This window comes from Pan paniscus, chromosome 11 (genome assembly GCF_029289425.2).
Source record: "Pan paniscus chromosome 11, NHGRI_mPanPan1-v2.0_pri, whole genome shotgun sequence".
NCBI classification, from domain to species: domain Eukaryota; kingdom Metazoa; phylum Chordata; class Mammalia; order Primates; family Hominidae; genus Pan; species Pan paniscus.
In genome coordinates this window covers 41551117-41564015 of record NC_073260.2, presented here as the reverse complement: position 1 = coordinate 41564015, position 12899 = coordinate 41551117, and the positions used below count along the sequence as shown (strand labels likewise).

The 12899-nt window shown below is 42.2% G+C and overlaps 1 protein-coding gene across 3 annotated transcripts in view; it reads right to left on the bottom strand.

The window, feature by feature from the left end:
- Window positions 1-270: 270 nt before the first annotated feature.
- TRMO (tRNA methyltransferase O) overlaps window positions 271-12899 on the bottom strand; it is a 28774-nt gene continuing 16145 nt past the window's right edge. For 2 of the 3 annotated variants that reach the window (XM_024930191.4, XM_008974057.5), the window contains one exon: window positions 10890-11558. In XM_024930191.4, the coding sequence (XP_024785959.2) occupies window positions 11302-11558 (257 nt within the window). In that variant the 3' untranslated portion in view covers window positions 10890-11301. Of the gene's footprint in view, window positions 11559-12899 lie in introns of all 3 variants that reach the window. The other variant, XM_003820618.4, reaches the window with a different exon arrangement.

Sequence of the window (12899 nt, the reverse complement as noted above, 5' to 3'; positions counted from 1 at the left end):
TCCCTTAATATCTTTTTAATATCTGTAAGATCTGTAGTAATGTCATCTTTTTCATTCCTGATGTTAGTAATCTGTCTTCTCTCTTTTTTTCCTTGGCCAATCTGGCTAGAAGTTTATCAATTTTATTAATCCTTTTAAATAACCAGCTTTTCATTTCACTAATATTCCTCTGTTGTTCCATTTTCAATTTCATTGAGTTCTGCTACAATAAAACATTTAATTTCTGTTTTGTAATGTTTCTCTGGATGCTTTCAAAATAGTTTTCATTTCCTCTCATTTCCAGTAGATTAATAATAATGTGTCTGGACATTGTTTTCTTTGAATTTATCATATTTCAGATTTGTGGAGTTTCTTCTTTTTCTTTTTTCTTGAGACAGGGCCTTGCTCTTTCACCCAGGCTGGAGTGCAGTGGTGCAATGACGGCTCACTGCAGTCTCAACCTCCCAGGCTCAAGTAATCCTTTCACCTCAGCCTCCCAAGTAGCTGAGACATGCCACCAGGCCTGGCTAACTTTTTTTTTTTTTTTTTTAAGACACCAGGATCTCCCTATGTTGGCCAGACTCGTCTCAAACTCCTGGGCTCAAGTGATCCACCACCCTTGTTCTCCAAAGTGCTGGGACTACAGGCGTGTGCCTGGCCTTGCTGAGTTTCTTAAATCTATGTATTTTTCACCAAATTTGGGGAGTGTTTAGCCATTATGTCATCAATTTTTATTTTTGCAATCAATCTTTTTCACCTCTCCTTCAGGAATACAATGGCATGCATGTGCATGACCTTTAATATTGTCCCATAAATTCTTGATGCTCTGTTCATTTTTTAAGTGTTTTTCCTCTATGTTCTTCAGATTGGATAATTTCAATTTACCTATTGCAAGTTCACTGACTCTCTAATTCTTTTCTCTGTCACTTTCACTTTGATATTGAGCCCATTAAAATGAATTTTTATTTTAGATATTGTAGTGTTTAGTTCTAAAATTCCATTGGGTTCTTCTTTTGTAGTTTCTATTTCTCTCCTGAGAACTTCATCTTTCCATTCATTTCAGGAGTGTTCACCTCTAGTTCTTATAGGATAGCTGTAACAACTGCTTTAAAGTCTTTGATAATTCCAACATCTGAGTTGTCTCAGGATTGGCATCTATTGGTTGTCTTTTCCATTGATAATAGTTTAAATTTTCCTAGTACTTTTTTGAGTGATTTTGGATTATAGCTTAGACATTTTGAATACGATCATGTCATTTAATACATTCTGAGAAATGCCTCATCAAACACTTTTGTCATTGTGCAAACATCATAGAGTGTACTTACACAAAACCGATGGTATAGCGTACTATGCATCTAGGCTACATGGTATATCTTATTGCTGTTAGGCTACAAACCCGTATAGCATGTTACTGTACTGAATACTGCATGCAATTGTAACACAGTGGCATTTGTGTACCTAAATATATCTAAACAGAGAAAAGAAACAGTAAAACTATGATATCATGATCTCGAGGGACCACTGTTGTATATGCAGCCCATTTTTTACCAAAACATTGTTATATGGTACATGACTGTATTATGCTGTAAGATGCTGGCTCCTATTAAAGTCCTCTGGGGAACACTGATTTTTTTTTTAACCTAACAATTCTTTCCAGTTAGGTTTAGACCACAAATTATGACTCACCTTCTGTGGACAGAGGTTCCAAAGTCAGTTCAGTTTTCAAAGCCATCCCCTGTCTCAGCCTCCCATTTAACATCACTTGCTTTCCCTTGGCCCATTAGTTTTAAGCATTATTTATGTCATCTTACTATATTTTTGAAGGCATTTTCATATGTGACCTTGTATCTTGGCAAAGATCAGATATTAGGCAAAGAACTAAGAAATACAAATCTCCAGCTCCAGTATGATGAGGAGGTCCCTGCCTTGAGGTCCCTGAGCGCCCTGGATAACCTGCCTATACCCTCTTGGACTCAGATCCTGCCTTGGTTCTGTCAGTTCTCTCGTATCTCAACTCCTCCCCTAATCCCAGCAGAGCCTAAACTCCCAAGTCTGTTGACAACCCTACTGCACCCCTAGCACAGGCTCTGCTCCATCACCTGCCAACATCCCAGCCTGGCCTTTCTCCTAGGTCTGCCCACCTCTGCATCAGTACAGCCACCTTATCCAGAGGGGCACAGCCAATCTTGGACTCCAAGCCTCTCCTTTACTGTTGACTCAAGTGACTAAGCTCAGACTTCCCATTCTGACAGCGGCAAGGTCCAGTGGTAGGAAGAGCAATTCCTACCACTCATAGCCTAGCTCACTACATGCAAGTAGACAGTGAACCAGTGGGTGGAGCTGATGAGTGAGTGATCTGCAGGCAGAGACTCCAGATTGGATGAACCACACAGTTTTGGCAAGCATTGGGTCAAGGAGCTCTCTGGTGGCTCAGCCCTGCCAGCAACATCATCCACATGGGCGTCTGTCTTCTGCCTGGAGGCACAGCGCCTTATCCATAAACCTGTCTCTGGAAGAACAGAAAACGTCAGTGCACCCTCAGGGACAAAGCCCAGGCTTAGCCAGTTTGCCTGTTCCAAATTGGCTCAGCTCCACAGCCAATGTATGACCTGGGTGGTTTTTGGTATTGTGATCCATATGTTATGCTCTAGGAAAAAGTAAAAATGCCTCTAACCATATTTAGTAAATGGAACAGAGGGAGGATATATAGTTATCTATTTAAATATATATGTCTTTCTTATTTATTTATTTATTTATTTATTTATTTATTTATTGAGATGGAGTCTCGCTCTGTCGCCCAGGCTGGAGTGCAGTGCGCGATCTCAGCTCACTGCAAACTCCGCTTCCCAGGTTCAAGCAATTCTCCTGCCTCAGCAACCCAAGTAGCTGGGACTATAGGAGTGTGCCACCATGCTTGGCTATTTTTTGTATTTTTAGTAGAGATAGCGTTTCACCATGTTGGCTGGGCTGGTCTCAAACTCCTGATCTCAAGTGATCCACCTGCCTCAGCCTCCCAAAGTGCTGGGATTACAGGTGTGAGCCACTGTGCCTGGCCTAACTTATTTATTAAGATGCACTAACATATCCAATCCATTCCAGTTTGAGTTCTAGACATTTTACTTTCCTCATGTTCCACATATAAAAATAATGCATGCTTGTGATTAGACAGAAAATTCATAAGGTACTGAAGAGAATAAAGCAAAAAGTCCCCTTCTGCAGTGAGTCCCCAGAGAACCCACCCCAAGGTAACCACTGTTAGCATATTTTTGTTTATGCTTCTAGAAATTTTCCACAGATGTGCAAACATGGGTTGTATAACCTCCTCATTTTACATATATGAATGGGATATTGTAATACATACTTGCCATTTATATCCTATTCATACATTTTCTCACATGGCTAAATAAATCCTTTAAAAATAAAAACAGTCTCTGACTTAGAAGCATGTGATATCCCAAAAATGTAACCTTTCTGTATGTAATAACCTTTCTGGAACTCAATATAACCTTTCTGTAAATAACCTTTCTGGAACTCACAACAAGTTTCAGAGAAATAATGTTCTAAATCAAGGAGTGGGATCAGGGGTTTTTCTGTAAAGGGCCAGATTGTGAGTATGTTCAGCTTTACCCACCAATCTCTGTCATGTCTTCTCCTCTGGGTTTTTTGTTTTGTTTTGTTTTGTTTACAATCCTTTAAAAATGTAAAGACCAATCTTAGATCTCAGGTAGTGCCAAAACAGGCTGTGGGCCAGATTTGGCCTTTGGACTATCATTTGCTGACCCCTCTTCTAAGTGGTGGTTAGGCCCACAGCTTAGCTCCCAGAAGCACAATTAATCCATAATATTACTGAGATACCAAATAAGATAATATATTTTAAATTGCATTGTAAAGTCTATACTAATATGAAGAATTATGTAGTTTTTCAGTGTTTAGCATGTGGATAACTTTTTAAAACAAAAGTTAACATGGAATTTAAAAATGTTTTTTATATCTTGAATTGGATGAAGAGTTAGATATATTAGCAAAGAATCTCAGAATTTTCAAGCTATCTACGAGGCAGAAGATAACGTTGTATTACTGCTAATCCTACTTTAAAATTTTTTTTTTAATTTTTTTTAGATGTGGGGTCTTGCTCTGTTGCCCAGACTGGAGGACAGTGGCATGATCATAGCTTTGAACTCCTTGCAGCCTTGAACTCCTGGGCTCAAGCAATCCTTCTGCCTCAGCCTCCTGAGTAACTGGGACTATAGGCACACACCAGCATGCTTGGCTTCCTACACTTTTTGTCAACACAACATAAACACACATTAACACAAATGTGATTCTTGCGGTGTAAGCTCATATGCCAAGTGCCCCCCTCCACTGAAAAACAGAGAGTATATCACTGAGTTTTTGCACTGCGGGCATTGAAAAGGCTCTTCCTCCATTTGCTGTTCACAGCCACGTGCACTGGCCTAAACCTTGAACCTTCTGTGAATTGCACCTGCTGGAACCTACAAAGGCAGAGAAGGGGCAGAAAGGATAAGAATAGGGTAAATGCTGGAGAGTCATTTTATGACTTACCTAGATCAGGAAACTCAATTTTTTGCTTTTGTCTGAGATAGGGTCTTTGTCACCCAGGCTGAAGTGCTGTGCCATGATCTCGGCTCACTGTAGCCTTGACTTCCTGGGCTCAGGTGATCCTCCTACCTCAGCCCCCCACCCCACCGAGTAGCTGGGACCACAGGCATGAGCCACTACACCCCGTTTTTTAATTTTGTGTTCATATATATATACATTTGTATATATACTTGTATACCAAAAAATTTTTTGTTTTAGAGACGGGCTTTTCACGTTACCCAGACTGTTCCCAAACTCCTGGCCTCAAACGATCTGCCACCCACAGCAGCCCAAAGTGCTAGGATTATAAGCATGAGCTGCCGTGCCCCACCAGGAAACTTATTTTTTACAATATAAACATCCCTATTATATATTTAATTGAGCTTTAAAACTTATGACTTGCCCCTTCTCCATCATGGAGGTAGGGCTTGCTTCAATAACCTCACACCATGATTATAATTTTATTTTCATATATATATATATATATATATATATATATACACATACTTTTTTTTTTTTTTTTTTTTTTTTTTTTTTTAGATGGAGTCTCGCTCTGTCAGCCAGGCTGGAGTGCAGTGGTGCCATCTCGGCTCACTGCAAGCTCCGCCTCCCAGGTTCACGCCATTCTCCTGCCTCAGCCTCCCAAGTAGCTGGGGCTACAGGCGCCTGTCACCACACCCAGCCAATTTTTTTATTTTTAGTAGAGATGGGGTTTCACCATGTTAGCCAGGATGGTCTCGATCTCCCGACCTTGTGATCCACCCGCCTCGGCCTCCCAAAGTGCTGGGATTACAGGCATGAGCCACCGCACCCAGCCTATTTTCTCATAAATGAAATGCAGAGATTTTCCTGCAATACCAGGGCTAGGATTAGGAAAGAAAGTAGAAGAGAAAGGGTACTAAAAAAAAACCCATGAGGAAGGGACTGAGCTGGTGACTGCCTGCCTGGGCAGTGAAGGTGGTTCATGGTACTGCACGTGTAACCCCAGAAAAGAAACCCAGATGAGAGGGGGAAGATGTTTTGTGGGGTAACTGAATCCTTTAGGGAGGAGCACTTTGTGATACTTCCCTTAGCAAAACATCATATTGCTTGGTAAAAATAGTCATTTTAATTTTTATGTACGTATTTATTTATTTATTTATTTTGAGACAGAATCTGGCTCTGTCACCCAGGCTGGAGTGCAGTGGCACAATCTCAGCTCACTGCAACCTCCATCTCCTGAGGTCAAATGATCCTCCCACCTCAGCCTCTTGAGCCTAGCCTAAAAAAATATTTCTATAATTAAAAAGACAGGCCAGGCACAGTGGCTCACACCTGTAATCCCAGCACTTTAGGAGGCCGAGGCAGGCAGACCACTTGAGGCCAGGAGTTCGGTACCGGCCTAGGCAACATGGCAAAACCCTGTCTCTACCAAAAATACAAAAACTACAAAAACTAGCTAGGCATGGTGGCATGCGCCTGTAGCCCCACTACTCAAGAGGCTGAGGTGAAAAGATAGTTTGAGCCCAGGGGCAGAAGTTGTAGTGAGCTATGACTGAGCCACTGCACGCCAGCCTGGGTAACAGAGAGAGACTCTGTCTCCAAAAAAAAGAAAGAAAAAATAATTAGCTGGGCATGGTGGCAAACAGTTACTCAGGAGGCTGAGGCAGGAGGATCACTTGAGCCTGGGAGGTCAAGGCTGCAGTGAGCCGTGATTGCACCACTACACTCCAGCCTGGGCAACAGAGCAAGACTGCCTCAAAAAACAAAACAACAAAAACAGAAGCCATTCATACATTGAATTTTAGGGACCCCCTAGATCCCCCTGAAGTCTGCTTATCTAGCCAGGTAAGCCAGAACAGAGTGGTAGAAAAAGGCTATCAATGAAGAGAAACACAATAAAAATATTACCTAGGTTTATAGGTCATTGAAGAGTTCAGAAGACACTTTCCCAAGCATTATCCTGGCAACAACTCTGTAAGGTCACAGAGCTAGAGGCAGGGTGCAGCGACTTGCCTGAGGTCACGAGCTAGCCCATGGCAGGGCAGAAAGTGCTTGAAGTTTCTGAGGCCAAGCCCAGTGCTCTTCGCATTTCCCATCTTGCTTCCCAGGAGGTTCCATGCAGATCCTGTGGGAATGGGCGTTTCTGCCCTTATTCCCCTGTGCATTCTTCACGAGTGGTTGGATTTCCATGGACTTCATTCTGCCAAAGACTCATGTGCTGAATCATATGGAACTGCTGACCTTCCAATAAACCAGCATGATTTGCTAAGGCGTAGAGCCAGGCTGAGAAGGAAGAGGACTCAGGCCAGACTGGTGGGTTGGAATCCTAGCTGTGCAGCTGAGCAGCTTGAGCACATTACTCAACCTCCACCCAATGTACGAAAAGCACATAGTCCAGTTCCAAGGACATGATAAAAGTTCAGTAAGTGATGCAGGCTTTCATTTTTATTGAGTCTTCTCCTGCTTTCTCTGGGGCTGTAGCATTTTAAAAACCCTACCAACAAGAGGTTGATTCACGTCAACTTCATTTTCTTCTCTCCAAGAAAAAAAGTCACAAACACAGAAACAAAGTCAATGCCTTGTCCGTGTGTGCGCATGGGCTTAATGAGTCACCTGGTTGTGCACAGATCCACATGCTGGAATAATCAATCCCACCCCTGAAGCCAAGTTTACAATTTAAGAAAAAATTAATAAATGCCACTCATCTTTCTAATCTCTTCTCACATGTGACTGACAATCATCAGTCAGCATTGCTTGTACAAGTTACTGTTCTTTAAAGCTGGGGCAGGTGGGCCAAACGCCAAAATTACCTAAACAGCTTGAACTCCTGGCGTTTTCCTCCAAGCCAGTGAAGGGGGAATAAAATCTGCTATCAAGGGCTCCCCCTACAGGCACCAAAAAGCAAAGGCTAAAAATTAAGGTGGGTGCCATTTACGCCTACTAGAGAATTGTTTCCTTTCTTCTCTTGAAAAAGTTTCTAAGGCAGTCCTGAAACCACAACTTTGCTTGTTGACACAACCCCTTTTCCAAAACTCTGGCCAAAGAGTCTTAAAAATCTAAAGGACCAAGAATCAAGCAACCTCTTCCTCTTGATGTACTCACCTACCACTTATAAAGGACCAAATGTGATTTTGATACAAATAGGACACAAAACGACCCTAGAGCTGTAACACTATTTTTGACAGTCATAATTATGGCACTTTTGAGTTTTCTTGTAGCTCATTTCCATCTCATTTTTAGGATTAGTGTGTATTTGTGTGTGTGTGTACATGCGTGTGTGTACGTGCACGCACCAAAACAACTTCAATTCCAGACATAAAATCAATGACAGTTTTAAAACCACTTGATGGAAGGTTTGAGGGAACTTTTATCATTTATTTATTTTGTGCTACAAATCAGGTATATTTAATTCTCTGGGTTCGTGGAATGAGCTTGGATGGTTGCCTGCTCTCAAAGGCTAAAAAAAAAAAAAAAAAAAAAGCTTGGATGGATAAATATAAAGTTTCCAAGACATAAAGAAACAGACAGACAGACAGCTTGTTTCAAATTTGTGCTTCTATTTCTCTCTGAGGGATGGAAGTTCACCAACCAGAGATGCACATTTCCTCACAAAGGACACTTGAAGTTGTGCCCACAGAGGCAAATGCTCATATGGAGACTCAAGAAAGCCTGGGGTTCAGAAGAGGCTTGAGATCATGTTATGAGAAACAGCTGAAGAAAACGGGGGTGCTCAGCCTAGGGAAGACCAAGGGGTGGTATGACAGGCTAACTTGGGAGGGCAACCAGCCTGTGTGGCCTCTCTAGTGGGCAGAGCTGTCGGAGGACAGAGTGGATCTCACGTTCAGGAAGAATGTTTTAATAATGAGCACTGCCCATAAAGAATAAGCTGCACAGCTCAGGGGTGTATACCTCATTTAGGCAGGGCCTGGAAAGGCCAGATAGTGGGAACATTGAAGAGACTCAGGAACCGGCAGAAAACCGGCCGGGCGCGGTGGCTCACGCCTGTAATCCCAGCACTTTGGGAGGCCGAGGCGGGCGGATCACGAGGTCAGGAGATCGAGACCAAGGTGAAACCCCGTCTCTACTAAAAATACAAAAAGTTAGCCGGGCGTAGTGGCGGGCGCCTGTAGTCCCAGCTACTCGGGAGGCTGAGGCAGGAGAATGGCGTGAACCCAGGAGGCGGAGCTTGCAGTGAGCCGAGATTGCACCACTGCACTCCAGCCTGGGTGACAGAGCGAGACTCCGTCTCAAAAAAAAAAAAAAAAAAAAAAAAGAAAACTGAGCCAGATTATATTTAACATCCTTTTTATTATTTTTGTGGGTTTTTTTTGAGACAGGGTCTCACTCTGTCGCCCAGGCTGGAGTGCAGTGGCACGATCTCGGCTCACTGCAACCTCTGCCTCCCAGGTTCAAACGATTCTCCTGCCTTAGCCTCCCGAGTAGCTGGGATTACAGGCATGCGTCATTACCACCCAGCTAATTTTTGTATTTTAAGTAGAGGTAGGGTTTCACCATGTTGGCCAGGCTGATCACGAACTCCTGACGTCAAATGATCCACCCGCCTCGGCCTCCCAGAGTGCTGGGATTACAGGCATGAGCCACTGCGCCCAGCCTAAAATCCTTCTTAGCTCTAAAATCCTGAGACTGTATAATAAAACCCCAAACAATTTAATAGTCCTCTTGTTATAAGGCCGGTTGGCTACCATCCCCCAGAGTCATTGTTAACAAATTAAACAAAATATTTTGTGCTTCAAGCCCTGATGAAGCTTCAAAATAACTTTTCAAAAGAAAAAACAACAAAATCAAACTAAAGTGTAGGCTATACCAGTGTCAACTTCCTACCTTTAACGTTTACTATAGTTACGTAAGATGGAACCAACCACTGGAAGAAGTTAAATGAAAAGCTGGCTGAAGGGTATACGGGACCTCTACTATTTCTGCAATTTCCTGTGAACCTCTGATTATTTCAAAATAAAAAGCTTTAAAAAATCAAATTAGCCCAGGCACAGTGGCTCATGCCTGTAATCCCAGCACTTTGGGAGGCTGAGGAGGGAGGGTTGCTTGGTGCCAGGAGTTCAAGACCAGCCTGGGCAATGAGGCGAGACCCTTGTCTCTACAAAAAATTTTAAAAATAGTGGGGCATGGTGGCATGAGCCTGTAGACCCAGCTACTCAGGAAGGTGAGGTGGGAGGATCCCTTGAGCCTGGGAGGTTAAGGCTGCAGTAAGCTATGATCAGGCTACTGCACTCCAGCCTGGGCAAAAGCATGAGACTCATCTCTAAAAAAAAAATCAAAAACCAAATATCAAATTAAAGATACCTCCCCAAGAAGTTCTAAGTAACATCAAAGGCAATTACAAATCAGTTTGGTTTAGGAGTACAGTGTCATCAGCCACAAATGACTCTGCACAAGTATCCACAGGCAGCAGGACTCATTTCAAAACTATTCAAGACTATTCCAATCAGCTCATTTCGATCAGCTATTAAGATTTACAATCATGATTAGGAAAGCATGTATCATGTTGACAGGTGTCTAATTTGGTTATGTTGATCATAAATCCTCAGTTATCTGGGAGCACATCATTAAAATCACCTATAGGCAATACATTCTTACAACTGTTTCCTATGTGGTACTACAGAGGATCCATGTATAATTACTGTATTTCTAAAACTATAATACAATAATTTATTTATGTCTTACTTCTTCCATTAACCATGACTTGCAACAAGAACTACATCTTGTCATCTTATTTTATCACCAAAACCTAACCCATAGGTTCTCAATAAATAGTTGCAGAGTGAGTATATTAAAAAACAGTAATTATAGGCCAGGCACGGTGGCTCACACCTGTAATCCCAGCACTTTGGAAGGCCGAGGTGGGTGGATCACGAGGTCAGGAATTCGAGACCAGCCTGACCAACATGGTCTCTACTAAAAATACAAAAATTAGCCAGGCGTGGTGGCGCACGCCTGTAATCCCAGCTACTCGGGAGGCTGAGGCAGGAGAATTGCTTGAACCTGGGAGGCAGAGATTGCAGTGAGCCGAGATCACGCCACTGCACTCCAGCCTGGGCGAAAGAGCAAGACTCCACCTCAAAACAAAAACAAAAACAAAAACAAAAAAACAGTAACAATTTTCTTGAACTTCTGGGGGTGATTTCCTTTTCTGATACAAAGACATCCAGAGAGTCTCTATTTTAGAATCAGTATTAAATATATATACATATATATATGTGTGTGTGACTATGTCACAAAGTCTCTGAAACACAGAAGTTTAATCTCAAAAACTATCTCTACTTGTTTTTTATTTGTTAGTTTCCTGATATAGGTTTGATTTGGAATCAAATAGAAAGGTCAGGCTTTTCCAGACAGACAGGAAAACCAATATGAATTACTGAATAGATCCCCTCAACTAGAAAGTCTCTGCTGGAATGAACTTTGTCTAATTTTATCAAGTGCACCAAGAACAGCTTCTTTCAGAAATTATCGACACAGCATCACCTTTTGATTCTTTAATATCAACAGATCAAAAAGCATTTGGTGATTTCTCTGTATTTTATATCTCTTTGTTAAGTTTATTAATGTATACGTTTTTCAAATAAACATTTTGAACAGCCCAAATCAATCAAAGCCATGAGATCACAAAGTGTTGCTTCTCGACACAACATTAGCTTGTTCAGAAAATCCAAAAGCCACATCCAAAGATCAATGATGCTACCTTAAAGACATGAAGGAGGCTCCTTACCCTAGAGACACCAAGGACCCCACAGGGCCAGTCATATGAACAGGCTCAGAAGCCGGCTTGATCCTCAGCACCTCTGCAAAGCCATCACCAAACCAGCAAGTGACATGCGCTATGTCTACAGTAAAGTAGAAAAGGCGGTCCTGGCAAAGCTTCCGGCGGTACACAGACCGAGGATCCGCTGACAGCACAGCCTCAATGGCATGCTTTGCTTCCTCTGCTGACTGAAAATATTTAAATGACGCCTGACCAACATCTGCAATGAAAAAAACACAACTTAATGAGCACTATCATGCAGGTTGAATTTAATTACAACAAACTTCAATATGGAATTTGGTTGGTTCCTTAAAGATCACTTGACATGGACAGGGTTTGGAAAACTATTTGATCATTACGGAGACTGTCACCGTCAAGAGGTGTTTATTATCATTAGGTTTAACTTGTACACCCCCAAATTTTTGTTTTACTGGACAGAAAAATCATGGTAGTATTTTTCCTTAGTCTCCTAAGACAGGTGAGCTTTCATTTTCTGTCAGCCAAAATGTCACTTTTCTGATATCCAAAATGTCACTTTTCTATATACTCAATGTAGACTTTAATTCTTGTCATTTTCTTCTCAGAACAGAGACAAGGAAATGCATGACAGTCCCAGCATCCTCAGAAAGCCACAAGAAAGAGAACTAAACCCACACACACCCAAAACCCAGCTACAGGCAAGAGAGGCTGCACCAGAAAGCTAGTATCACAGACCCGCAGTTACCAGTAACATCCCTTTGCTTTGGGACTCTCTCACATCCGTGTCCCTAAGAAACAGCAAAACTTCCTATGTTTGTAGGATTTTTAATGTATTTTATTTTTTAATGTGGTATGTATAAAACATAAATTTAGAAAGTAACTGTGACCTAGTTTTTCATAACTACAACATCACATACATCCAAATGCCCCTTCCAGGAAGGTACAGATCTTAAAAACACTGTCCCTGCTCAAAATATCATCTGTGGTGGCAGTGGATCTTTATCCCTCTTGGAGTGGATTTGATTTCTACAAGCAGCCAAAAATCACTGTGGGCCATATCTAATAAGCAGGTTGGGTAAATAAAGCCATGAAGTACAATTTTTAGTCAAAAATCAATTATATGGGCTGGGCACGGTGGCTCACACCTGTAATCCCAGCACTTTGGGAGGCCAAGGCAGGAGGATCACAAGGTCAGAAATTTGAGACCAGCCTGACCAACATGGTGAAACGCCATCTCTACTAAAAATACAAAAAAAAAAAAAAATTAGCCAGGTATGGTGGTGCACGCCTGTAATTCTAGCTACTCAGGAGGCAGGAGGATCACTTGAACCCGGGAGGTGGAGGTTGCAGTGAGCCAAGATTGCACCACTGCACTCCAGCCTGGGTGACAGAAAGAGACTGTATCTCAAAAAAAAAAAAAAAAAATCAAAGGTTCCTTTACTGCATGGCTCATAGAAAATGGCTCTGAAGGCCACTCAAAAATGAGGAGAGCTCATCACACTCCCCTGTGACGGCGTTTCTGGGAGAGGCTCCAGGCCTCTGCTTGGCCGTTTATCTGGCATGGGTGCCTTCCCCCAATTCC